Raw genomic sequence first — 26563 nt, forward strand, 5'->3', positions numbered from 1 at the left:
TGGTCACTGAGAATCGTGCAGAGATCAGGCTCCGCCTCCAAGACTTCACACAATGACGGAGAACAACAGGAAGAAACCATCCAGGAAAGAATTTATTTCACAAAATCTGTAAATTGTGAATGCGACGCAGCGGCCGGACGCCTCCGCGTGCGGGGGGCCACCTTATCTGGGCTGCGGAGGCAGAAAAATAACCACGCTGGCAAAGGAGGTGACATCTCAAGGACTTCTGCAGAGCATCACAATGTGCCGCATCCAACCCCAGGATGTCCCTAACGTATGATGGCGTCACAACTATTAGACCAGTATCGGAGGGAGGGGTAGGCGGGTCACATACAAGGTGGGGGAGGGGAGGGGAGTGGCGGTATGACCCACTGCCATGTATGACATCAACTATTAGACCCGCACCGGAGGGATGGGTAGCACACAGTATATACAAGGTGGGGGTGGGGGAGTGGCGGTATAACCTGTCGTCGTGTATGGTGAGGTCACAACTATTAGACCAGCACAACTGAAGTGGGGGGGGTCACAATGTGTACAAGGTGGGGAGGGGAGTGGTGGAATAGCCCTGTTGTCAGGTGGGACGCCAACTGATAGACCACCACCTGCACACAGTGGGTACAAGCTGGGAACAGAGGTTCTTTGGGTCAGGGGACAGTGGCCTTTGTGCTGGTCACATAGGACTCCAGAATGAATATGGTTTCATCCACCTGGATCTCGCTGGCATCCAGTCTGCGGGTCAAAGAGAAAAGTGTAAGGTCAAAATTATAACAGGTCTGTAACAGATGAAATATGGCGGCTTAGTCTCTACTCACTTGTTCACGTTCCGTTTCAGGTTCTCGAGCTGCTGGCGCTCCGGGGCGGTGATCATCTCCTCGATCTCCTGCAGCTGAGACTCCTCAGCCCCGGTGGCCTGCATGGAGGTGAGGATTGCCTCAATCCTCTGGGATTTCTCCAGGAGCCTCCTGATGGTTACAGCAAGAGAAGGACAGTGGTGACGTTGCAGCCCAAAATATTCCCCAGTAGAGGGCGCAATAATAAACGTATATTCGGTGGCTGCAGCCCTATTGTTCTACTCAACACTTACTTGTTTTCCTTGGTTTCGAACTGTCGCCTCTCGATCAGATTAGCCACTGTCTGAGGGTAAAAAATGGTGGAAACTAAACTGGTAGCCTCCTAATGAATATACGACAATTGGGAGCAGTTCTTCGCCTTGACCTGCAGGTGGTGCTATAGAAAAGGAGATGCACTGTATACCATCACCGCCTGCAGGCTAAAGGTGGAACTGCACCTGTTTCCACAATATTTTTTATTTTTTTTAAAAGGCCTTATTAGAATTATTGTATGTACCTTGTAGCATCTCTGCAGTAACATCCGGGCGGCCGAAAGAGGATTCACTGTGTACAGGTAGAAGGTTCTGGATGGGGCGTGATCAGGAGTTTTAGGAATTTCCTACAGACAAGAGAGAATGAGATTTACAAGATTACATTAAATTCCAAAAAATAAAGAAAGAACAACCGAGTGTCCCTAAGGGTCTATCCATCGAGCACAAAGACAATATAGGTCACTATGGTGGTTACTGTACCTTTAAGCTGTAGCTATGGTGCTTATGACATCATAAAGTCACCGGATTGCATGCCACACCCGCTATATATTGGAGGTTCAGTCACCTCTACACAGGTATGGAGAAGGCACCTGCTGAACCAAGCAACTTACAGAGAAGGAGGAGAGAGATGGAGACAACTCCTAGCCCCGCCCCCGAGGTGCGAGGGGATGGAGAGGACATTGATATAAGAAGATCGGCCGGTACTTCCGGCCAACCAATCAGAGTGAAGAAAAACAGAGCAGTGGTTTATAGGAGAGTCAGGAATCCAATTTATGGGTAATTATAACAAGGGTCATCTGATCGGTTATACATGTCGTCCCCTCCCTGGTGACTGGGGGCGAGTGCTAAATGTGCCCCCCCCCCCCGATGTATGAACCGTCCTGACATTCTACGTATCGTTTCCCAACCAGACGCAACGCTGCATATAAAGTGCACACTGCCACTCATGAATGGGCGAATTCCCTCCGTAGTGAGAGGCCGCAGAGCCCGGAGAGGGAGGTGAGAAGACTCTACATGGACGTGGACGAGATGCTTCGGAGGAGGATCCTGCAGCTTCTAAGGAGGAGTCAACAAGGAGAAAACTGGGACCCGGAGTAAACGAGGAGACTGCAGAATCGGGGGCAGCGTCACCAGCCCCAAATATCCCCGTACCCGGACACCCCCATTTCTTATTTATAAATAAAGAATTCAAAATATATATATTTGTGTCCTGATTATATAATATCATCATGTACAAGACAGTGGCGTAGCGTGGGGGGGCGCAAAACTCCAGGGGGGCCAGCAGGGCCGCACCGCCAATTAGGCAAAGCAATCGCCCGGGTGACAAGTGGCGGGGGCGGCGGAGGGCACAGGGGGATGAGCGCTCATCTCCACAGTCATCTGATACAGCAGATATTTCGTCTGTTGCTGTGGGGGGGGGGGGGGGGGAAATACACGTAATAGAATCAGGTATGAAACCTTACAACGCGATAAAGACATGGGCGGATTGGCGTCCTTTATTCGCACTTGCACCGACTCCAACGCTGTCCCTCAGGAAAGCTGCTAGATGATCCCAACTTTTTATGATACAGAGGGTCTATAGAACCCCGATCTTTCTATGGAAGGTGGGATATAGATCCGATTCTTCTCGTCCGAGATAAGGGGGGGGGTCGTTACTTCTAATAAATGGTATATTACTCTGCAACTGCCTATACTTTCCCGGAATCTGTATTATATGTCTCGTGGTCGGGACTTTGTCCCTAGATATATGACAAATGTTTATATTTTATAACGAATGTCACAACTCGGGGGGGGTTTGTATACAAAGAAATATGTGGATGTTTTAGTCGCTCTGAGTAATGAAAACAATATCATTGTACGAAGCTCAGGACACGTCATGGTTTATTTTTCATAACTCAATAAAATATTATCTGATCTTAAAAAAAAGAGGTATGAGGCGCTGTATTACCCTGGATGTAAGAGGTATGGGTCGCTGTATTACCCTGGATGTAAGAGGTATGGGGCGCTGTATTACCCTGGATGTAAGAGGTATGAGGCGCTGTATTACTCTGGATGTAAGAGGTATGGGGCCCTGTATTACCCTGGATGTAAGAGGTATGGGGCGCTGTATTACCCTGGATGTAAGAGGTATGGGGCGCTGTATTACCCTGGATGTAAGAGGTATGGGGCGCTGTATTACCCTGGATGTAAGAGGTATGGGGCGCTGTATTAGCCCTGGATGTAAGAGGTATGGGGCGCTGTATTACCCTGGATGTAAGAGGTATGGGGCGCTGTATTACCCTGGATGTAAGAGGTATGGGGCGCTGTATTACCCTGGATGTAAGAGGTATGGGGCGCTGTATTACCCTGGATGTAAGAGGTATGGGGCGCTGTATTACCCTGGATGTAAGAGGTATGGGGCGCTGTATTACCCTGGATGTAAGAGGTATGGGGCGCTGTATTACCCTGGATGTAAGAGGTATGGGGCGCTGTATTACCCTGGATGTAAGAGGTATGGGGCGCTGTATTACCCTGGATGTAAGAGGTATGGGGCGCTGTATTAGCCTGGATGTAAGAGGTATGAGGCGCTGTATTACTCTGGATGTAAGAGGTATGAGGCGCTGTATTACCCTGGATGTAAGAGGTATGGGGCGCTGCATTACCCTGGATGTAAGAGGTATGGGGCGCTGTATTACCCTGGATGTAAGAGGTATGGGTCGCTGTATTACCCTGGATGTAAGAGGTATGAGGCGCTGTATTACTCTGGATGTAAGAGGTATGGGGCGCTGTATTACTCTGGATGTAAGAGGTATGGGGCCCTGTATTACCCTGGATGTACGAGGTATGGGGCGCTGTATTACCCTGGATGTAAGAGGTATGGGGCGCTGTATTACCCTGGATGTACGAGGTATGGGGCGCTGTATTACCCTGGATGTAAGAGGTATGGGGCGCTGTATTACTCTGGATGTAAGAGGTATGGGGCCCTGTATTACCCTGGATGTACGAGGTATGGGGCGCTGTATTACCCTGGATGTAAGAGGTATGGGGCCCTGTATTACCCTGGATGTACGAGGTATGGGTCGCTGTATTACCCTGGATGTAAGAGGTATGGGGCGCTGTATTACTCTGGATGTAAGAGGTATGGGGCCCTGTATTACCCTGGATGTACGAGGTATGGGGCGCTGTATTACCCTGGATGTAAGAGGTATGGGGCGCTGTATTACCCTGGATGTAAGAGGTATGGGGCGCTGTATTACCCTGGATGTAAGAGGTATGTAACACTGTATTACCCTGGATGTAAGAGGTATGGAGCGCTGTATTACCCTGGATGTAAGAGGTATGAGGCGCTGTATTACTCTGGATGTAAGAGGTATGGGGCCCTGTATTACCCTGGATGTAAGAGGTATGAGGCGCTGTATTACTCTGGATGTAAGAGGTATGGGGCGCTGTATTACCCTGGATGTAAGAGGTATGAGGCGCTGTATTACCTGGATGTAAGAGGTATGAGGCGCTGTATTACTCTGGATGTAAGAGGTATGGGGCGCTGTATTACCCTGGAGGTAAGAGGTATGAGGCGCTGTATTACTCTGGATGTAAGAGGTATGAGGCGCTGTATTACCCTGGATGTAAGAGGTATGGGGCGCTGTATTACCCTGGATGTAAGAGGTATGAGGCGCTGTATTACTCTGGATGTAAGAGGTATGGGGCGCTGTATTATCCTGGATGTAAGAGGTATGGGGCGCTGTATTACCCTGGATGTAAGAGGTATGGGGCGCTGTATTACCCTGGATGTAAGAGGTATGGGGCGCTGTATTACCCTGGATGTAAGAGGTATGGGGCGCTGTATTACCCTGGATGTAAGAGGTATGGGGCGCTGTATTACCCTGGATGTAAGAGGTATGAGGCGCTGTATTACCCTGATGTAAGAGGTATGGGGCGCTGTATTACCCTGGAATGTAAGAGGTATGGGGCGCTGTATTACCCTTGAATGCTAAGAGGCTATGAGGCGCTGTATTACCCTGAATGTAAGAGGTATGGGGCGCTGTATTACCCTGGATGTAAGAGGTATGGGGCGCTGTATTACCCCTGGATGTAAGAGGTATGGAGGCGCTGTATTACCCTGGAATGTAATAGGTATGGGTGCGCTGTATACCTGGATGCTAAGAGGCTATGAGGCGCTGTATTACCCTGAATGTAATAGGTATGGGGCGCTGTATTACCCTTGGATGCAAGAGGCATGAGGCGCTGTATACCCTGAATGTAAGAGGTATGGGGCGCTGTATTACCCTGGATGTAAGAGGTATGAGGCGCTGTATTACCCTGAATGTAAGAGGTATGGGGCGCTGTATTACCCTGGATGTAAGAGGTATGGGGCTCTGTATTACCTGGATGTAAGAGGCATGAGGCGCTGTATTACCTGGATGCAAGAGGTATGGGGCGCTGTATTACCCTGGATGTAAGAGGTATGAGGCGCTGTATTACCCTGAATGTAATAGGTATGGGGCGCTGTATTACCCTGAATGTAAGAGGTATGGGGCGCTGTATTACCTTGGATGCAAGAGGCATGAGGCGCTGTATTACCCTGGATGTAAGAGGTATGGGGCGCTGTATTACCCTGGATGTAAGAGGTATGGGGCGCTGTATTACCCTGGATGTAAGAGGTATGAGGCGCTGTATTACCCTGAATGTAATAGGTATGGGGCGCTGTATTACCTTGGATGCAAGAGGCATGAGGCGCTGTATTACCCTGAATGTAAGAGGTATGGGGCGCTGTATTACCCTGGATGTAAGAGGTATGAGGCGCTGTATTACCCTGAATGTAAGAGGTATGGGGCGCTGTATTACCCTGGATGTAAGAGGTATGGGGCTCTGTAGTACCCTGGATGTAAGAGGCATGAGGCGCTGTATTACCCTGGATGCAAGAGGTATGGGGCGCTGTATTACCCTGGATGTTCTGTAGTGTTGGAAGGAGGGATATAGGATTTGGCCCACCCTGCCACAGCCTGGCCCCAGACTTCAGGCCACACTGTACGTGTTCTGAAATCTGGGGCCTCCCATCCATCTACTGCATTATCTGTACTCAGAGAGTTATCACTGTGTTATATGTGGTGTTACATAGGACTGCAGGTGACATATACTACATTATCTGTAAAAAGGGGCGTGGCCACAGGTTGGGGGGGAGGGGCGCAATATTGGGCTACTGCTCCTATGTACAAGAATATAACTACTATAATACTGCCTCCTATGTACAAGAATATAACTACTATAATACTGCTCCTATGTACAAGAATATAACTACTATAATACTGCCTCCTATGTACAAGAATATAACTACTATAATACTGCTCCTATGTACAAGAATATAACTACTATAATACTGCTCCTATGTACAAGAATATAACTACTATAATACTGCTCCTATGTACAAGAATATAACTACTATAATACTACCTCCTATGTACAGGAATATAACTACTATAATACTGCTCCTATGTACAAGACTATAACTACTATAATACTGCTCCTATGTACAAGAATATAACTACTATAATACTGATAATACTGCTCCTATTTACAAGAATATAACTACTATAATACTGCTCCTATGTACAAGAATATAACTACTATAATACTGCTCCTATGTACAAGAATATAACTACTATAATACTGCTCCTATGTATAAGAATATAACTACTATAATAATGCTCCTATGTACAAGAATATAACTACTATAATACTGCTCCTATGTACAGGAATATAACTACTATAATAATGCTCCTATGTACAAGAATATAACTACTATAATACTGCTCCTATGTACAAGAATATAACTACTATAATACTGCCTCCTATGTACAAGAATATAACTACTATAATACTGCTCCTATGTACAGGAATATAACTACTATAATAATGCTCCTATGTACAAGAATATAACTACTATAATACTGCTCCTATGTACAAGAATATAACTGCTATAATACTGCTCCTATGTACAGGAATATAACTACTATAATCCTGCTCCTATGTACAAGAATATAACTACTATAATACTGCTCCTATGTACAAGAATATAACTACTATAATACTGCCTACTATGTACAAGAATATAACTACTATAATAATGCTCCTATGTACAAGAATATAACTACTATAATACTGCCTCCTATGTACAAGAATATAACTACTATAATACTGCTCCTATGTACAGGGATATAACTACTATAATACTGCTCCTATGTACAGGAATATAACTACTATAATACTGCTCCTATGTACAAGAATATAACTACTATAATACTGCTCCTATGTACAAGAATATAACTACTATAATACTGCTCCTATGTACAAGAATATAACTACTATAATACTGCTCCTATGTACAGGAATATAACTACTATAATACTGCTCCTATGTACAAGAATATAACTACTATAATACTGCCTCCTATGTACAAGAATATAACTGCTATAATACTGCTCCTATGTACAAGAATATAACTACTATAATACTGCTCCTATATACAAGAATATAACTACTATAATACTGCCTCCTATGTACAAGAATATAATTACTATAATACTGCCACCTATGTACAAGAATATAACTACTATAATACTGCCTCCTATGTACAAGAATATAACTGCTATAATACTGCCTCCTATGTACAAGAATATAACTGCTATAATACTGCTCCTATGTACAAGAATATAACTACTATAATACTGCCTCCTATGTACAGGAATATAACTACTATAATACTGCCTCCTATGTACAGGAATATAACTACTATAATACTGCCTCCTATGTACAAGAATATAACTACTATAATACTGCCTCCTATGTACAAGACTATAACTACTATAATACTGCTCCTATGTACAAGAATATACCTACTATAATACTGCTCCTATGTACAAGAATATAACTACTATAATACTGCTCCTATGTACAAGAATATAACTACTATAATACTGCTCCTATGTACAAGAATATAACTGCTGTAATACTGCCCCCTGTAGACGAGGAGGCGTCACTGACCTGCAGGTTGACTAGGTTGACTGATAACATGCGGTATAACATGTCTTTCGCCTCCTTCGCTGGGATCATTGCAAAATCCTCCACTTGTTTCTGCTCCAGGTGTTTCTTTCGCAGGAGGAGTCGGAAGATCCGGGCGCAGCGAGAGCCGAACCTGACGGAAAAACAAAAGGAACAAAAAGAAAAGTCAAAAACAGAGAAATTAATTTTTTTTTTTAAAAAACCTAACATTTCCTCTGCCAGTTTCTCACCTCTCTTGGACTATAGACTCCAGGTTGGAGGTGGCCAGCGAGGTGACGGCTTTGTGCAGATCTTAGGGAGTCAAGAAACCAACGAGACAGAACTGGAAGTACAATCCCTTTAATCCGGAACGAGGGGGGGGGGGGCATCGCCGGATTAACAGAGAGAAAACAAATATGTAACATCCTCCCCCATCACAGAAGGATACTGATGACGAACATCCCGCCGCCGCTGTCTCCCGACCGTCCGACAAACTCCAACTGCAATCAGCAAGAGAGAGCAGAGTTATAGGGAGCGGGGGCGTGCAACCGGAAAACGTGCGCTACGAGTGGGACTGGGCGGAGTCATTACCGGGTCGTCCGCCAGCAGCGTTAGGTACTGGTCCAACACCTGCTTGGAAATGTTGTACCCTGCGGGCAAAGCTCGGAAAATCTAAAAATCAGAAAAAAAATAAAGTAAGTTCTTAAAGGGGAAGACCACCTCAGCCCTTTAAATAGGACTTGAGTTCTCATTATCTAGGATGAGAAAAAGATGGCTGCTCTCTGCTAGAAACAGCGCCACGTGTGTGGTACACTGGAGGGAAGGGCGCTGAGCTGCAATACCAGACAAAACTTGAGGGCAGGGGTGGCACTGTCTTTGGCAGAAGGCAGCCATGTTTTCACAATTCTTCGAGAACTGGGCAAATACCAAGATGGGGGGGGGGTCTACCTCGTTGGAGGAGAGCGGCTGAGTGAAGGCGGCGTTGGAGGAGGTGGTGATCTCGCTCATTCTCAGCATGGTGCGGACGATCTCACTGCTGGTCTGCAATCCAAAACAGAGGCTCGGATCAGGAGCTGCGCCCCCTGGCGAGAGGTTCTGGGGCGGCTCGCCTCCTACCTGGTCCATCTTATTGGACACGGCGCTGATGATGGCCTGGTCCCGGAAGTGCTGGTGGAAGCGATCCATGTTGATCTGCCAGTAGATCCCGTCGTCCTGACCGCCCTGGGGAAGGAGGAGCCGGTCACATGACCTGAAGTCGATGCCCAGCGCCCCCCGCTGGTCGGTACTCACCTCTGCACCGGTGTCTCTCTTCGGCCTCTTGCTCTCAGTGGCGCCTTCATCGTCATCGGAAGAACGGCGCCGCTTCCCCCTCCCTGTGGAGACACAAGACACAGTGAGCGGCCACCCCTCGCCCCGATATAACCCGGGCTTTGAATTTCCTTACCGATCAGGGTGACTTTAGGGACGCAGTACATCTCCTTCTCGTTGGTGACCAGTGTGGGGGCTGGGGGCCGACGTCCCTCTGCCTTGGGCGCGTCCCCAGTATCGGACACACCCGGGCACCGCTGGACAAAGTGAGTGTCTGCCAACTGGGTGAAAGTCGCCAGCACCTCGCTGTACTCTATGCTCTTCCCGTCTGCAGGAAGACACCACCTGTTAGCATGGCGTGCAACTGTACCAGAGCCTCAGCTGTGAGGGGCATTAGGCCAGGACGGTATTCCTCCTCTGACAGCAAGCAGAGCTCTTGACAGTATGCAGTTAGTGATTGGCACCACTAGGGGGCTCCCATGCAGATTGATGATCACTTGCCTTCCATGGTCTCGGTCATGCGGTTGGCGACTTTCTTCACGCCGGCAGTCAGCGTCATCTTCCCGTTCAGCAGCAGCTCCTCCACGATCAGCTCGCCCGCGTCCCCGTACAGCGTCTTGGCCGTGAAGATGTAGCGGGGGAAGCGCAGGATGCGCAGGCAGCGGTCACAGCGGGCGGAGTACTCCACAAAGCCGCGGCGGTGCATCTGGTACGTGGCCAGGCCGTGCTGCAGGAGGACGCACAGCGCCTTCTTCACCTGCAAGAGGGCGGACATCTCACAGCTGGGGGTCTGTTCCAATGGATCACACTGTAACAAACCCTCTGATGCACTAGGTCACCAGGGGGGTTTTCAGTCTCTGAATGCTTCCAGCAAACAGAGATCTTGAAGATGGCGAGGAATTGATGGCGGCCCCCTTACCTGGTCGGTGGGGGTCCCGGTCTCGCTGACGATCACCCTGAGCGGCTGGGCGCCGTTGCGGATCAGGAAGGCGCCCACGCGCTCCACGATCTCGCCGTAGTGCTCCTGCAGGAGCAGCGCGCTCAGCCACATCTCCATCGCCGTCATGGCGCCTCCTCCGCAGTCCAACCTGCGACAGAACAGCACATTGGGAGTTGTAGTCCGCAATGTATAAACCTGGCAGCTGCTCTCGCAGAGCATGCTGGTTTTTGTAGTACCACAGTGATCGAACACCCAAGATGGAGATGTTAGGACTACAACTCCCAGTATGTTAGCCCATGATGAGCCTTGTGTGTCACTACTCCAATGTTATGCCCTAACAGCTATAATAGGAGTAGTATATCATCATGCTGAGACTTGTAGTTCCACCACAGCCCCGACCCTCTATAATAGTAGTATATCATCATCATGCTGAGACTTGTAGTTCCCCCACAGCCCCGACCCTTTATAATAGGAGTAGTATATCATCATCATGCTGAGACTTGTAGTTCCCCCACAGCCCCGACCCTCTATAATAGGAGTAGTATATCATCATCATGCTGAGACTTGTAGTTCCACCACAGCCCCGACCCTCTATAATAGTAGTATATCATCATCATGCTGAGACTTGTAGTTCCCCCACAGCCCCGACCCTCTATAATAGGAGTAGTATATCATCATCATGCTGAGACTTGTAGTTCCCCCACAGCCCCGACCCTCTATAATAGGAGTAGTATATCATCATCATGCTGAGACTTGTAGTTCCCCCACAGCCCCGACCCTCTATAATAGGAGTAGTATATCATCATCATGCTGAGACTTGTAGTTCCCCCACAGCCCCGACCCTCTATAATAGTAGTATATCATCATCATGCTGAGACTTGTAGTTCCCCCACAGCCCCGACCCTCTATAATAGGAGTAGTATATCATCATCATGCTGAGACTTGTAGTTCCCCCACAGCCCCGACCCTCTATAATAGGAGTAGTATATCATCATCATGCTGAGACTTGTAGTTCCCCCACAGCCCCGACCCTCTATAATAGGAGTCGTATATCATCATCATCATGCTGAGACTTGTAGTTCCCCCACAGCCCCGACCCTCTCACCCTCGTACCTGTCGACTCTACGTCAGAAAGTCATGTGTGTCCACTGTCCACATTAGTTGTTAATAAAGTTTGTTGACACACTTGTGTGTAGTGACTGGGATTGAGCAGTCCCGGGCGCCGTACTCTCTGTACTTCTTTTGTTGGTTGTGGAGGACTAAAGGGGAAAACCAGAGCGCCTCTCACTGGTCGCTGGTGGATAGAGCGGCTCTGGAAGGGGGCGGCACTCTGTGAGCACCCTCACTGCTGCTGGGAGGACTGACGTGACGAGTGGAGGAGCAGCAGCGGCGGCCGGAGGAGGAAAGAGGAAAATGGCGGAGGCGGCGGCGGCGGTGTCTCAGCATCGTTTCTTCTGCCATCACTGCAAGGGGGAGGTCAGCCCCAAGCTGCCGGTGAGTGCCGGTCTGCCCGGGGGAGGGGGATGACGGGGGAGCCTGACAGGGCGGAGGGGGAGGGTCAGGGACCGGGAGAGGCCGGCATGTAACGGGCAGGTGTGGATGTCCTCCGTGTATGGCCCCTGGACTGATAGGGTGCTGGGGGCCCCTCAGCTGCCCCCCCCCCCCGGTACGATAGGTGCTGGGGGCCCCTCAGCTGCCCCCCCCCCCGGTACGATAGGTGCTGGGGGCCCCTCAGCTGCCCCCCCCCTGTACGATAGGTGCTTGGGGCCCCTCAGATGTCCCCTCGGTACGATAGGTGCTTGGGGCCCCTCAGATGTCCCCTCGGTACGATAGGTGCTGGGGGCCCCTCGGCTGCCCCCCTTCCTGGTACGATAGGTGCTTGGGGCCCCTCAGATGTCCCCTCGGTACCATAGGTGCTTGGGGCCCCTCAGATGTCCCCTCGGTACGATAGGTGCTGGGGGCCCCTCAGCTGCCCCCCTTCCTGGTACGATAGGTGCTGGGGGCCCCTCAGCTGCCCCCCTTCCTGGTACGATAGGTGCTGGGGGCCCCTCAGCTGCCCCCCTTCCTGGTACGATAGGTGCTTGGGGGCCCCTCAGCTGCCCCCCTTCCTGGTTCGATAGGTGCTTGGGGGCCCCTCAGCTGCCCCCCTTCCTGGTACGATAGGTGCTTGGGGGCCCCTCAGCTGCCCCCCTTCCTGGTACGATAGGTGCTTGGGGCCCCTCAGCTGCCCCCCCCCCCTTCCTGGTACGATAGGTGCTGGGGGCCCCTCAGCTGCCCCCCCCCCCTTCCTGGCCCTCAGATGTCCCCCGGTACGATAGCTGCTGGGGGCCCCTCAGATGTCCCCCGGTACGATAGCTGCTGGGGGCCCCTCAGATGTCCCCCGGTACGATAGCTGCTGGGGGCCCCTCAGATGTCCCCCGGTACGATAGCTGCTGGGGGCCCCTCAGATGTCCCCCGGTACGATAGCTGCTGGGGGCCCCTCAGATGTCCCCCGGTACGATAGCTGCTGGGGCCCCTCAGATGTCCCCCGGTACGATAGCTGCTGGGGGCCCCTCAGATGTCCCCCGGTACGATAGCTGCTGGGGGCCCCTCAGATGTCCCCCGGTACGATAGCTGCTGGGGGCCCCTCAGATGTCCCCCGGTACGATAGCTGCTGGGGGCCCCTCAGATGTCCCCCGGTACGATAGCTGCTGGGGGCCCCTCAGATGTCCCCCGGTACGATAGCTGCTGGGGGCCCCTCAGATGTCCCCCGGTACGATAGCTGCTGGGGGCCCCTCAGATGTCCCCCGGTACGATAGCTGCTGGGGGCCCCTCAGATGTCCCCCGGTACGATAGCTGCTGGGGGCCCCTCAGATGTCCCCCGGTACGATAGCTGCTGGGGGGCCCTCAGATGTCCCCCGGTACGATAGCTGCTGGGGGGCCCTCAGATGTCCCCCGGTACGATAGCTGCTGGGGGCCCCTCAGATCTCCATGAACGTGGCCCCTGACTGGGACGGGCCCCCCTGTGCTGCACTGTATTACACTCCATCTGCTCAGGTATATTTGGGGGTATAAATATGGCGGCTACACCTGCGGGATCACTGCTGATCTTAACTACAACTCCCAGCATGGTCGGCACGTTGGGAACTGTAGTTTAGCTATAGCTAGAGAGCCGTGATTACTGCTCTGGACTTATACATTGTAACAGACCCTCAGCTTTAGGCTCCATTCACACGTCCGGGATGTGTTGCGGACCCGCAAATTGCGGAACGGATGTGAATGGAGCCTTAGAAGTGTTTGACCCCATTCGCTCACAGCAAGCAGAGATCTTGGAAATGGAAATTCAAGCTCCGGGTCTATCAGAATGCTGGGTGTTGTAGTGACAGGAGCCTGGACCTGCGGACTGTCCCCCTTCTTTCCCAGGCTCCTGAGCGGCCATCATGTGCCTGGCTGTTGATGGGACGGTGTCATCATTGGGGGAGGGGCCTCTTGTCTGCAGGGGGGGTTCTGGTGACGCTGCCCCAGCTCTGCTGTGTCACCGAGGCGGGGGAGGCGTAGCTTTCACTTTCTGATTGCGGAGGCTGTTTCCCTGTGTGACAGGATGAGGGGGCAGCAGAGCGGCACGCCCCCTGTGGGCCCCCCTAACGGGTACCTGCTGTTATCACCCAGCTTCCCATAGTCTGGGGAAGCAGGGTCCTGACCAACATGGCCGCCATGACTGCCGCTCTTGTCCTGCCCAGCTGAGTGCCCGCTGCCCCCCGCCCTGGCATCTTATACAGCAGATAATCCCAGAACATTATAAATGAGCCGCCAGTCCCCGTGTAGCAGAGCTGTAGGAGCGTTCTTAAAGCGACAGGGGCTGCAGTAGATCTTGTCTCATCTGGTGCGGGGGTGCTGTGCCGCCAGTGGTACTGCAGGGGGCAGAAGTGTTTCCTGTGTGGATGGCGCCATGTCACCTATTGGGCTGCTTCTACTTTCCCTTTAAGCCCGATCCCATCGGTCCTGCATAAAGGCCTCCAACCTGCAGGGTTACGGTAGATGGTGAGTGGCGGTTGGTACTGACCGCCCTGCGTTGCTGCCTCTCCTCACCCACATGACACAAAACTCTCAGCGTTTGGCCAGGTTTCAAGGTGACTCCGCAGAAAACCCGACACTACGTACTGTTCAGTCAGCAGGTACACCGCGCCTCATATAGCGCTGTATGGTGTCCGTAATACCGCCATACGCTGCACACATAATAGCGCTGTATGGTGTTTGTGTAATACCGCCATACGCTGCACACATAATAGCGCTGTATGGTGTCTGTGTAATACCGCCATACACTGCACACATAATAGCGCTGTATGGTGTCCGTAATACCGCCATACACTGCACACATAATAGCGCTGTATGGTGTCTGTGTAATACCGCCATACACTGCACACATAATAGCGCTGTATGGTGTCCGTAATACCGCCATACACTGCACACATAATAGCGCTGTATGGTGTCCGTAATACCGCCATACACTGCACACATAATAGCGCTGTATGGTGTCTGTGTAATACCGCCATACACTGCACACATAATAGCGCTGTATGGTGTCCGTAATACCGCCATACGCTGCACACATGATAGCGCTGTATGGTGTCCGTAATACCGCCATACACTGCACACATAATAGCGCTGTATGGTGTCCGTAATACCGCCATACACTGCACACATAATAGCGCTGTATGGTGTCCGTGTAATACCGCCATACGCTGCACACATAATAGCGCTGTATGGTGTCCGTGTAATACCGCCATACGCTGCACACATAATAGCGCTGTATGGTGTCCGTGTAATACCGCCATACGCTGCACACATAATAGCGCTGTATGGTGTCCGTGTAATACCGCCATACGCTGCACACATAATAGCGCTGTATGGTGTCCGTGTAATACCGCCATACGCTGCACACATAATAGCGCTGTATGGTGTCCGTGTAATACCGCCATACGCTGCACACATAATAGCGCTGTATGGTGTCCGTGTAATACCGCCATACGCTGCACACATAATAGCGCTGTATGGTGTCCGTGTAATACCGCCATACGCTGCACACATAATAGCGCTGTATGGTGTCCGTGTAATACCGCCATACGCTGCACACATAATAGCGCTGTATGGTGTCCGTGTAATACCGCCATACGCTGCACACATAATAGCGCTGTATGGTGTCCGTGTAATACCGCCATACGCTGCACACATAATAGCGCTGTATGGTGTCCGTGTAATACCGCCATACGCTGCACACATAATAGCGCTGTATGGTGTCCGTGTAATACCGCCATACGCTGCACACATAATAGCGCTGTATGGTGTCCGTGTAATACCGCCATACGCTGCACACATAATAGCGCTGTATGGTGTCCGTGTAATACCGCCATACGCTGCACACATAATAGCGCTGTATGGTGTCCGTGTAATACCGCCATACGCTGCACACATAATAGCGCTGTATGGTGTCCGTGTAATACCGCCATACGCTGCACACATAATAGCGCTGTATGGTGTCCGTGTAATACCGCCATACGCTGCACACATAATAGCGCTGTATGGTGTCCGTGTAATACCGCCATACGCTGCACACATAATAGCGCTGTATGGTGTCCGTGTAATACCGCCATACGCTGCACACATAATAGCGCTGTATGGTGTCCGTGTAATACCGCCATACGCTGCACACATAATAGCGCTGTATGGTGTCCGTGTAATACCGCCATACGCTGCACACATAATAGCGCTGTATGGTGTCCGTGTAATACCGCCATACGCTGCACACATAATAGCGCTGTATGGTGTCCGTGTAATACCGCCATACGCTGCACACATAATAGCGCTGTATGGTGTCCGTGTAATACCGCCATACGCTGCACACATAATAGCGCTGTATGGTGTCTGTGTAATACCGCCATACGCTGCACACATAATAGCGCTGTATGGTGTCCGTGTAATACCGCCATACGCTGCACACATAATAGCGCTGTATGGTGTCCGTGTAATACCGCCATACGCTGCACACATAATAGCGCTGTATGGTGTCCGTGTAATACCGCCATACGCTGCACACATAATAGCGCTGTATGGTGTCCGTGTAATACCGCCATACACTATAGCGCCGTCCTCACCCCCCGGGGTTGCCCCTGTGTCACAGCTTCCACTTACATACCTGAGCGGCCGTTGGTGTTATCTGGGCAGGCGGCAGATATAGTGCCGTCACGTGGCGGTGCCGCAGCCGTTACATATCCTGCTGACAAGTGTCAATGACAAACCTCAGACCCTGGCACCAGGCGGCGAGCGCTATCTGTATCTGGGAAAGCTGAGTGACAGCCCATGTGGCCCTCCTGCAGCTCCTCATTAGCATAGCAGTGGGGGGGGGGGAGGGTCTGGCGCCCGCCGGTGGTACTGGCGCTGGTCTCGCTCGGCTGCCCTCTGACAGATGAGATCCCGGTGTCAGATCTCGGGCCCCGGCAGCAGCCGCTGTACACCTGGCAGCGTGCCCCTCCCCCTCAGGCCGGTCACATGACTTACCTGGGTGACCGCCGGCGTGCGAGGTGTTAATGGACCCCACAGGGTTGTCACCCAGCTTTCCCGGGCTCCTGACTGTCACATCCTGGAAACAATCGCCTCTGAAACTGGTCCTGCAGCTCTGGTGGTATCCAGAGATAATCCACATAATCACCGATCCTGCACTACATCACGTCACACCCGGAGCTGCACTCGCCGTTGTCCTATTCCAGTCACACATGCGGCTCTTTTCACTGCACTCATACTCCAATTAAGCCCAGAGCTGCATTGACCACCCTTATACTCCACTTACAACCAGAGCTGCATTCACCTTTTTTACACCCCATTTGCAATCGTATCTGCATTCACAGCTCACTCCAAGCACATCCAAAGCTGCATTCACCACCCTCATGCTACAGTTCCACTGAGAGCTGCATTCACAATTGCACGTGGTAGCAACAGAACTGTGCATGCAGCTTTAGTGGTTCCTGGAGTAGAAGACAGGATGTGGTCAGCAGCCTCCTACCATCACTCTCATCATCCTTCTTGTCTTTCAGGAGTATATCTGCCCCAGATGTGACTCTGGGTTTATAGAAGAGGTGACGGAAGACTCCAGGTAGGTGGCAGTCTGCAAGTAATGGCTGACAATAGAGGCCTTCTGAGTAGCTTTGGGTGTGACTAGAGCGTAGAGCATGGTCACAGGAATAGCGGTTATCCTAACTGAAGCTCATTACAAGGGACTGTAGAATTCTGGATGCAGCTTTGTATGTGATAGGAGTAGTCTGATTTGTGGTCCCTTTAAGGGCACATGGTAGTGAAATAATTTCTGAGATCAGTATTGTCCAAACTGTAACCTCAAAACCCATCTGGTCTTCTACTCTAGTTCCAACCAAAGCAGCATTCACAGATCTGCAGGCAGACAGTTGTATGTGGACAGTGGGGGGGGGCAGCGGTGAGAGCTGAGCCTCCTGTGTGTGGACAGTGGGGGGGCAGCGGTGAGAGCTGAGCCTCCTGTGTGTGGACAGTGGGGGGGGCAGCGGTGAGGGCTGAGCCTCCTGTGTGTGGACAGTGGGGGGCAGCGGTGAGAGCTGAGCCTCCTGTGTGTGGACAGTGGGGGGGGGGCAGCGGTGAGAGCTGAGCCTCCTGTGTGTGGACAGTAGGGGGTGGGGGGGGGCAGCGGTGAGAGCTGAGCCTCCTGTGTGTGGACAGTGGGGGGCAGCGGTGAGCGCTGAGCCCCCTGTGTGTGGACAGTGGGGGGGGGGGGGGGCAGTGCTGAGCGCTGAGCCCCCTGTGTGTGGACAGTGGGGGGGGGGGGGGCAGCGGTGAGGGCTGAGCCCCCTGTGTGTGGGCAGCGGTGAGGGCTGAGCCCCCTGTGTGTGGGCAGCGGTGAGGGCTGAGCCCCCTGTGTGTGGGCAGCGGTGAGGGCTGAGCCCCCTGTGTGTGGGCAGCGGTGAGGGCTGAGCCCCCTGTGTGTGGGCAGCGGTGAGGGCTGAGCCCCCTGTGTGTGGGCAGCGGTGAGGGCTGAGCCCCCTGTGTGTGGGCAGCGGTGAGGGCTGAGCCCCCTGTGTGTGGGCAGCGGTGAGGGCTGAGCCCCCTGTGTGTGGGCAGCGGTGAGGGCTGAGCCCCCTGTGTGTGGGCAGCGGTGAGGGCTGAGCCCCCTGTGTGTGGCAGCGGTGAGGGCTGAGCCCCCTGTGTGTGGGCAGCGGTGAGGGCTGAGCCCCCTGTGTGTGGACAGCGGTGAGGGCTGAGCCCCCTGTGTGTGGACAGCGGTGAGGGCTGAGCCCCCTGTGTGGGGGCAGCGGTGAGGGCTGAGCCCCCTGTGTGGGGGGCAGCGGTGAGGGCTGAGCCCCGAGACCCCTGTGTGTGGGCAGCGGTGAGGGCTGAGCCCCCTGTGTGTGGACAGCGGTGAGGGCTGAGCCCCCTGTGTGTGGACAGCGGTGAGGGCTGAGCCCCCTGTGTGTGGACAGCGGTGAGGGCTGAGCCCCCTGTGTGTGGACAGCGGTGAGGGCTGAGCCCCCTGTGTGTGGACAGCGGTGAGGGCTGAGCCCCCTGTGTGTGGACAGTGGGGGGCAGCGGTGAGCTGTGACTTGGTGCAGGATCAGTACACGGTTTCTGAGGTTAACCAGTGATGTGCTGCCAGCAGGGGGTGGCGCCGTGCTGGGGCAGCCGTTGCGGTGTGACCTTTGCCCCGGTCAGAGTCCTCATCCTCTCCCTTGTTTGTGTCTCAGTTTTCTGGACGGCGGAGGCAACGCTCTAGACGACAATGGGACGCCGCATTTTGCAGAGGTGAGTGCCCTCTCTGGGGCCCCTGGAGAACAGGCTCTGGGGCCCGGGGTCCCTCCTGCAGGGGGGAGGACTAATCCTGTTTTCCTGGGCAGCTACTGGCCCTTTAACAGATTTTTTTTATTTTCCCCCCAGCTCTGGGACCACTTAGACCATACCATGTTTTTCCCCGATTTCCGCCATTTCCTGAGCGCCAGCTCTTTGGACCAAGACAACCGCGATTCCGAGCGCCGCCACCAGGGGCATCCAGACATTAGGGTGACCCGCCGCCCCCCGAGACAGCCCACCACCCGCTACAGGTCCCGTGTCAGCTCCCGGCCCGACCGCTCACCAGCCATCGAAGGGTAAGTGCTGCGCAGTGGGCGTGGCCTAGGGGGTCCCCTCCTCCCATGATCCTTTGTGATTGGTGGGGGTTGAGTGTCAAACTGGTTGTTTTCTTAAAGGGGAAATCCACCGTAAATCAAGAAGATGGGCGTGAGAGGCGGATGACTAGACTACCACTCCTATCCTCTGACTTCACCTCCGTCTGCTAATATCTCTTTCATTCTTTCACAGGATCATCCAGCAGATCTTCGCCGGGGTCCTTGCAAACCCTCCCTTACCGGGGTCACCCCACCCCTTCTCATGGTAGGTGTCATAGCTGGGACCTAGGGGAGCACAGCTGTAGTGTAAAGCGTGGAGGAGCAGTCAATCCTAAGTCCCCAGAGGGAGCACAGTGGATCAAATGGGAGCAGCCTGTGGAGTGTACAGTGAGGGTAGTAGTTAGAATGTGGCAGATGGCATTGGGTAGTGTAATTATTTTCCTGCAGGGGGCACTCATCAATGGCAGCAGTCACAGCTGGTGTGCGGGGCGAGCCGCAGATTACATTACACACCCTCATATCTGTAATATGATAGCCCCCCAACAACGTATAACACTGCAGAGCCAAAACCTATCCTGCTGCTCCCCCTGCTGTCTGCTCCTGGAACTGCACATATCCTGACTACAGATTACTGTGCTCTGCTGCCCCCTGCTGTCTGCTCCTGGAGCTGCACATATCCTGGCTACAGAATTACTGTGCTCTGCTGCTCCCTCTGCTGTCTGCTCCTGGAGCTGCACATATCCTGGCTACAGAATTACTGTGCTCTGCTGCCCCCTGCTGTCTGCTCCTGGAGCTGCACATATCCTGGCTACAGAATTACTGTGCTCTGCTGCCCCCTGCTGTCTGCTTCTGGAGCTGCACATATCCTGACTATAGAATTACTGTGCTCTGCTGCTCCCCTGCTGTCTGCTCCTGGAGCTGCACATATCCTGACTATAGAATTACTGTGCTCTGCTGTCTGCTCCTGGAGCTGCACATATCCTGGCTACAGAATTACTGTGCTCTGCTGCCCCCTGCTGTCTGCTTCTGGAGCTGCACATATCCAGACTATAGAATTACATTACTGTGCTCTGCTGCCCCCTGCTGTCTGCTCCTGGAGCTGCACATATCCTGGCTACAGAATTACTGTGCTCTGCTGCTCCCTCTGCTGTCTGCTCCTGGAGCTGCACATATCCTGACTACAGAATTACTGTGCTCTGCTGCTCCCTCTGCTGTCTGCTCCTGGAGCTGCACATATCCTGACTATAGAATTACATTACTGTGCTCTGCTGCTCCCTCTGCTGTCTGCTCCTGGAGCTGCACATATCCTGACTATAGAATTACATTACTGTGCTCTGCTGCTCCCTCTGCTGTCTGCTCCTGGAGCTGCTCTGATATACTTGATGATGATCTCCAGTGACCACCACACAGAAGCTGTGGACATAGTGACCCCAACACAACCAGACTCCCACATCTGAAAATGTCTAAACCGACCTTGTAGACAATAGGAAATGGATTTTGGAAATGAAAGTCCCTTTTATCTCTTGGAGCCAGCAGATGTAGGGGAGACGTTCTGGAGCGTGTCCCCCCCTCCAAATCAACCAATTAATGGGGTCCACACTGCAATGATATTCAGGTCAACATAATCCTCGCTCCTCATACTCACTACCACCGCTTAGTACTGAAGGGGGGGTTATCCTGTAGCTAATACTGATGACCTATCCTCGTACATCGGTCACAGGTCCTAGTTGCAGCTCCGCCCCATAGCAGTGAATGGGTCTGAGCTGCAATACCAATCACAACCACTATGTAATATACGGCGCTGTGCTCACCAGGGTTCCAGTGAGCACGGCATTTCCCTGAAACGGCTGAGCGGCGGGGGTGCCAGGAGTCGGACCCCTGCTCATGTGATAATGATGACCTATTCGGAGAAATTTTTAGGGTTGTTTCGATACCATAAAAAAGTATTGATACTCATCACCATTCGATACCACGCGAAAAAAATAAAAACTATAAAGAAAGCTGCATGCGTTCCGCATTTTATGGAACATCTGGCCCATTACAGAATAGTCCTATCCTATTACTTTTTGGGGAGGACAAGGCTACAAAAACGGCACGATTCACCTTTTTTTTTTTTCCCCGTTTTGGCGTTCACCACATAGGAGTTTTTTTTTATATTTTAATAGTTTGGACTTTTCGGATGTGGCGATATGTGATATGTTTATATATTCTATATGTAAAATTGGGAAAGGGGGTGATTTATACCCTGCTGCCCTGGGCATAGTGCACACGGCAGCAGGGAGCTGACCATGGACGGCTTCAGTAGCGTCCTGGCTGCCATGGTAACCGATCGGAGCCCCAGGATTACACTGCTGGGGCTCTGATCAGAAGCTGCCACTGAGGCTCCATTCACATGTCCATGTGTGTTTTTTGCGGATCCGCAAAACACAGATATCGGCGAAGTGCATTCCCCATTTTGCAGAACGCACATCGCCGGCACTTAATAGAAAATGCCTTTTTTTTGTCTGCGATTGCGGACATGCTCTATTTTTTTTCGGGATCGGAATTGCGGACCCGGAAGTGCGGATCCTTAATTCTGGATCCGGGCAGCACATCGTGCTTTCCCATAGAAATGAATGGGTCCGCAATTCCGTTCCGCAAAATGCCTAACGAAATTGTGGACGTGTGACTGGGGCCTGACAACAATGAGGAGGGGAGAGGACTCTGTGGCCACTGCCACCAATTATTTTAATACTGAGGGGGAGGGGGCGCACTGCGCCACCAATGATAATTAACTTTTAAAACAGGAGGCTGGGTGCCGGCAGCAGAATCGCATAGCTGTCACCCAGCCTCTATGGGGTTAAATGCCGCTGGTCACAGCTTCCGGTCATAGAGGCTGGGTGACGGCTATGTTGTTCTGCACCCAGCCGCCTGTATTTGTATTAAACGTTAACGGTCATTGGTGGCGCAGTGCGCCCTCCCCTCCTCCGCCCCTCTCTCTCTCCTCATTGGCGCACAGGGGGAGGGAGAGAGTGACGTCTCCCCCGTGCTGCTGAGGGGACATGGCGCATGCTCGGTGATACTGGGCTGTGCAGTAGCGCATCCTAGTATCGAAATATGTCAAATCCTGGTATCGAGGTCGATACCGGACAAAAGTATTGAAAATTCGATACCCAAAACAACCCTAATGAGGATAGGTCACCATTATATATAACTGGATTACCCCTTTACTAGAGAGCGAGGGTGTCCTCTACAGGAAGGAAATCTGATTTGTGAGATCTCTGGCAGATTTCCATAGGAGGGAGGGTTAGGGTTATTTCCGACAAACTACAATATCATCGCCAAACAGAGCGTGCGCCTGATCTATACCCCTCATTACCGCTGCCCGTCCTGACCACCGCTGCCCGTCCTGACCACCGCTGCCCGTGCTTAAAGGATAACTGTCATATTTTCATTAAAAAAAAATTAAATTGTTAGCCTATGTCACTGCCGCAGCAGCATTCTGCATAAAGCACTCTTTGGTTTCTTCCCTTACCTCTGTGTTCCTTGAGATTTCCCCTCAGGTCACAGACAAACTTGCTGTAGCCAGTAGCTCCCTGCCAGCCAATCAGATTGTATTACTGAGACACGCCTCCTCACTCTGAAGCCTAATGCAGGCATGCAGTGTGAAGGACCGCCCCTCTGTCTTCTGCTTATACTAAAGGGAAGACAGACAAGCCCTAGCAACGGTCTTTTAAGGGAGCAGTGGAGAGGGACAGGGGACATTATAAGGTAATTGCAGATCTTTTGACAATCATCACCGACTAGCTCAGGTATACATGCCGAGCTCTAATAAAAAAATATGCCAGTTACCCTTTAAACAAGTTTAACGGACTTGAAATCTCCCCATGATCCTGGCCTGAGGATCGGAGTACAACAGCTTCACCCAAGGGCTCATTCACACAAACGTAAGCCGTCCGTGCTGCGGACCACAAATAGCGGTAAGCAATGCTCGGGCACCTATCTTTTGCTCCGTGCCTCAGCTCCATATCTTGCGGACCCATTCCATCATACGGAAGTCACATATTCACGTAGATTGCGGACCTGCTGTTTGTGGGCCACAATACGGGTGTGTGATTGTAGCCTAAGTTGGGAATTGCTGACCCCCGACACATAGTCCTACGCAGAGTCCAAAGCCTGAATAATACAAAATACCTGATTACACTATTGCTGCGCAGCGCTGTCTGTCCACCATTCCATTACACTGCGGATGGACAGGGAAACTGGCACATGCGCAGCATGTCTCCAGTGTCTGATGGCAGCGCCTCGACATTAACCCCACTGGACATCGGCGTCAGCTGTGCAGTAAAGCCTTCTACTGGTCCATCACACCTGCCTCTGGTAACACAGTGGCCACCCCTTCTTCCTTCTGATTGCTGGACGGCCTGCATTCACACTTTGTGAGGATCACATGGTAGATCAGGCTTCATAGTATACCAGTACAGCGGCGATGCACAGCTGCAGTGTTGCTACAGTGTTCCACAGGTTCAGACGCAGTATTTCAGTAAGGCTAATGGCCACACCTTCAGCTTTTTTGAAGCCAGAACCAGGTGTCCTTTACGCTTACTCTCCCTTTATGATCCACTCCTGATTTCGGCTTCAAAAACTGCTTCCAAAAACCGGAAGGTGTGGATGTAGCCAGCAGTATCACACAGGTTCAGACAATACCTGACAGACTGCAGGAAATCCCCAGCGCCACAGGCGAAATATACCGTCCTGCCATCTCACAACCCCAGAGCACCCCTTAGGCAACTTACCTCCAGAGCAAGGTCCGTGCTCTCACCAAACATGACCCAGTCAGCTCAGTCTTGTACAGCAGCCACACCACCGAACATGCGGCACCTTCAAGGCCAGAGCAATCAAATACAGACGGGTCACATTTCCTGAATGTCTCTCTGCTGCCCCTCTGTGGCTGGTTTATGACGGGTTACGTTACCTGAATGTCTCTCTGCTGCCCCCTTGTGGCTGGTTTGCTAGGTCACATTTCCTGAATGGCTCTCTGCTGCCCCTTGTGGCTGGTTTGCTAGGTCACAATTCCTGAATGTCTCTCTGCTGCCCCCTTGTGGCTGGTTTGCTAGGTCACATTTCCTGAATGGCTCTCTGCTGCCCCCTTGTGGCTGGTTTGCTAGGTCACATTTCCTGAATGGCTCTCTGCTGCCCCCTTGTGGTTGGTTTGATAGGTCACATTTCCTGAATGGCTCTCTGCTGCCCCCTGTGGCTGGTTTGATAGGTCACATTTCCTGAATGGCTCTCTGCTGCCCCCTTGTGGTTGGTTTGATAGGTCAAATTTCTTGAATGTCTCTCTGCTGCCCTCTGGGGCTCAGTTCAAGAACTGTTCCTGCTGTCAGGATCTCATAAGCTTTGCTTTTCCTTAAAGGAGTGGGATGCTTCATTCAAATCCTGGTGACTACGCCTGGGGGCAGAGTGGCCTGGACTCAATCGTCACTCAGGTAAGGGCAGGGTTACCCTGGCACTGTATACAGGGTGGGTGGGGCATACCGAATAGGACAGCTATGTCTATAATAGAAGGGGCTGGTGAAGCAGCGAGCGCCGCTCCGGAGGATGTAACTTCTATTTCTCCCACAGCTTTTGGGCCAACTGGAAAACACGGGCCCACCTCCGGCTGACAAAGAGAAGATCTCCTCCCTGCCGACCGTCACAGTAACTCAGGAGCAAGTGGGTGAGTACCAGACTGCAAGGGGTTAAGCGTGCCCCTCACCCTGAAGCTGATGGTGGCCCATTTTGTCTCTGGCAGATATGGGTCTGGAGTGCCCGGTGTGTAAGGATGACTACACTGTATCGGAACAGGTCCGGCAGCTGCCCTGCAATCACTTCTTCCATGGAGACTGTATTGTGCCTTGGCTCGAGATGGTAATTATACCCCGCACCCCCTTTTCCACATGTGTGTGGCCCCCAGCTTCGGGGGGTTGCTATGATGTGGTATCATTTTTCAGATATAGTGCAGCAGCGCCATCTGGTGGTCGTGTAGAAGGTTACACACAGCAGTGTACTTGGGTGGGAAGGCAGTAATCATTATGACCACCAGATGGCACTGCTGAGACATTTATATGCTGTATTACAGGGATGCTCAACCTGCGGCCCTCCAGCTGTTGTGAAACTACAACTCCCACCATGCCCTGCTGTAGGCTGTCCGAGCATGCTGGGAGTTGTAGTTTTGCAAAAGCTGGAGGGCCGCAGGTTAAACATCCCTGCTGTATTAGGAGTCTAGCGCATCTGGGTGACGACATGTCTGTAGCTGTCCGCAGAGGGTCTGGGGTTGAAATGCCACTTGGGGGCGCTCACTTTTCTTGTCTCTTCCCAGCATGATACTTGCCCAGTTTGCCGAAAGAGTTTAAACGGCGAGGACTCAACGCGACAATCGCCCGGCTCCGAGGCCTCCGCTAGTAACAGCTACAGCGGCGAAAGCCAAGCGCACGACAGATGGACCTTCTAAAGGGGCCCGAGGTTCTGCAGCAGCGTGTACATTGTGTGAGAGACTTCATCGCCAACCAGATTCCAGAACTGGCAGCGGCAGTCGGTGCCCACCGTATCCAAACCAAAAAAAAAACCTTTTACATTTCCTCCTCACCCCGAGGCCATTGGTTGGACAAGGTCACATGATCACATAGTCCGCTTAGTGTCTGGAGATAGCGGATGTACGGACATCCTATTGCTTTGACTATAAACTGGACAATTTGGACCTTATCCCCTCCCCCACTGCCTAACATCTCGCCGCGCTAAGGGGGCGGGTCCTGGGCCTTATATTTTTTTTTTTTTCTCTTTTGCACATAATCCCCTCCCCACAGACTGTCCCCGGATCAGACGTGGAGGATAATTAAATGATGCAGAAAAATCTATAACGTTAAATATTTGTAAATTTAAGATAAATTTGTTCATATACCTGACAAGAGGCGCCGTGTCCGACCTGGTCCTTCAGAGGAGCGCCGCTGATCTCTAGTGATGGATAGGTGTCATTCTCAGTGATGTCACCGCTGATCTCTAGTGATGGATAGGCGTCATTCT

At 51.9% G+C, this 26563-nt stretch overlaps 2 protein-coding genes across 3 annotated transcripts; one reads left to right on the top strand and one right to left on the bottom strand.

The window, feature by feature from the left end:
• Positions 1-74: 74 nt before the first annotated feature.
• POLR3C (RNA polymerase III subunit C) lies at positions 75-14051 on the bottom strand. Of its 2 annotated transcripts, none has more exons than XM_044271688.1 (15): positions 13999-14051; positions 10347-10515; positions 9929-10184; positions 9564-9755; positions 9410-9492; positions 9236-9340; positions 9068-9160; positions 8711-8791; positions 8568-8619; positions 8371-8431; positions 8123-8273; positions 1348-1449; positions 1085-1134; positions 813-962; positions 75-729 (listed from the first exon to the last, which is right to left on the bottom strand). In XM_044271688.1, the coding sequence occupies exons 2-15, from the start codon at positions 10491-10493 to the stop codon at positions 645-647; spliced, it is 1608 nt and encodes a 535-aa protein (XP_044127623.1). In that variant the 5' UTR covers positions 10494-10515; positions 13999-14051; the 3' UTR covers positions 75-644. The 2 variants fall into 2 exon arrangements, with proteins under 2 accessions (XP_044127623.1, XP_044127622.1); XM_044271687.1 differs by lacking the exon at positions 13999-14051 and adding an exon at positions 11481-11615.
• On the top strand, positions 11675-26445 carry RNF115 (ring finger protein 115). The gene is made up of 9 exons (XM_044271689.1): positions 11675-11861; positions 17435-17493; positions 19106-19163; positions 19296-19504; positions 19716-19787; positions 24918-24990; positions 25127-25220; positions 25296-25411; positions 25863-26445. Exons 1-9 carry the CDS (start codon positions 11781-11783, stop codon positions 25992-25994), a joined length of 894 nt encoding a protein of 297 aa, XP_044127624.1. The 5' UTR covers positions 11675-11780; the 3' UTR covers positions 25995-26445.
• Positions 26446-26563: the final 118 nt, after the last annotated feature.

Source organism: Bufo gargarizans, chromosome 11 (genome assembly GCF_014858855.1).
Source record: "Bufo gargarizans isolate SCDJY-AF-19 chromosome 11, ASM1485885v1, whole genome shotgun sequence".
NCBI classification, from domain to species: domain Eukaryota; kingdom Metazoa; phylum Chordata; class Amphibia; order Anura; family Bufonidae; genus Bufo; species Bufo gargarizans.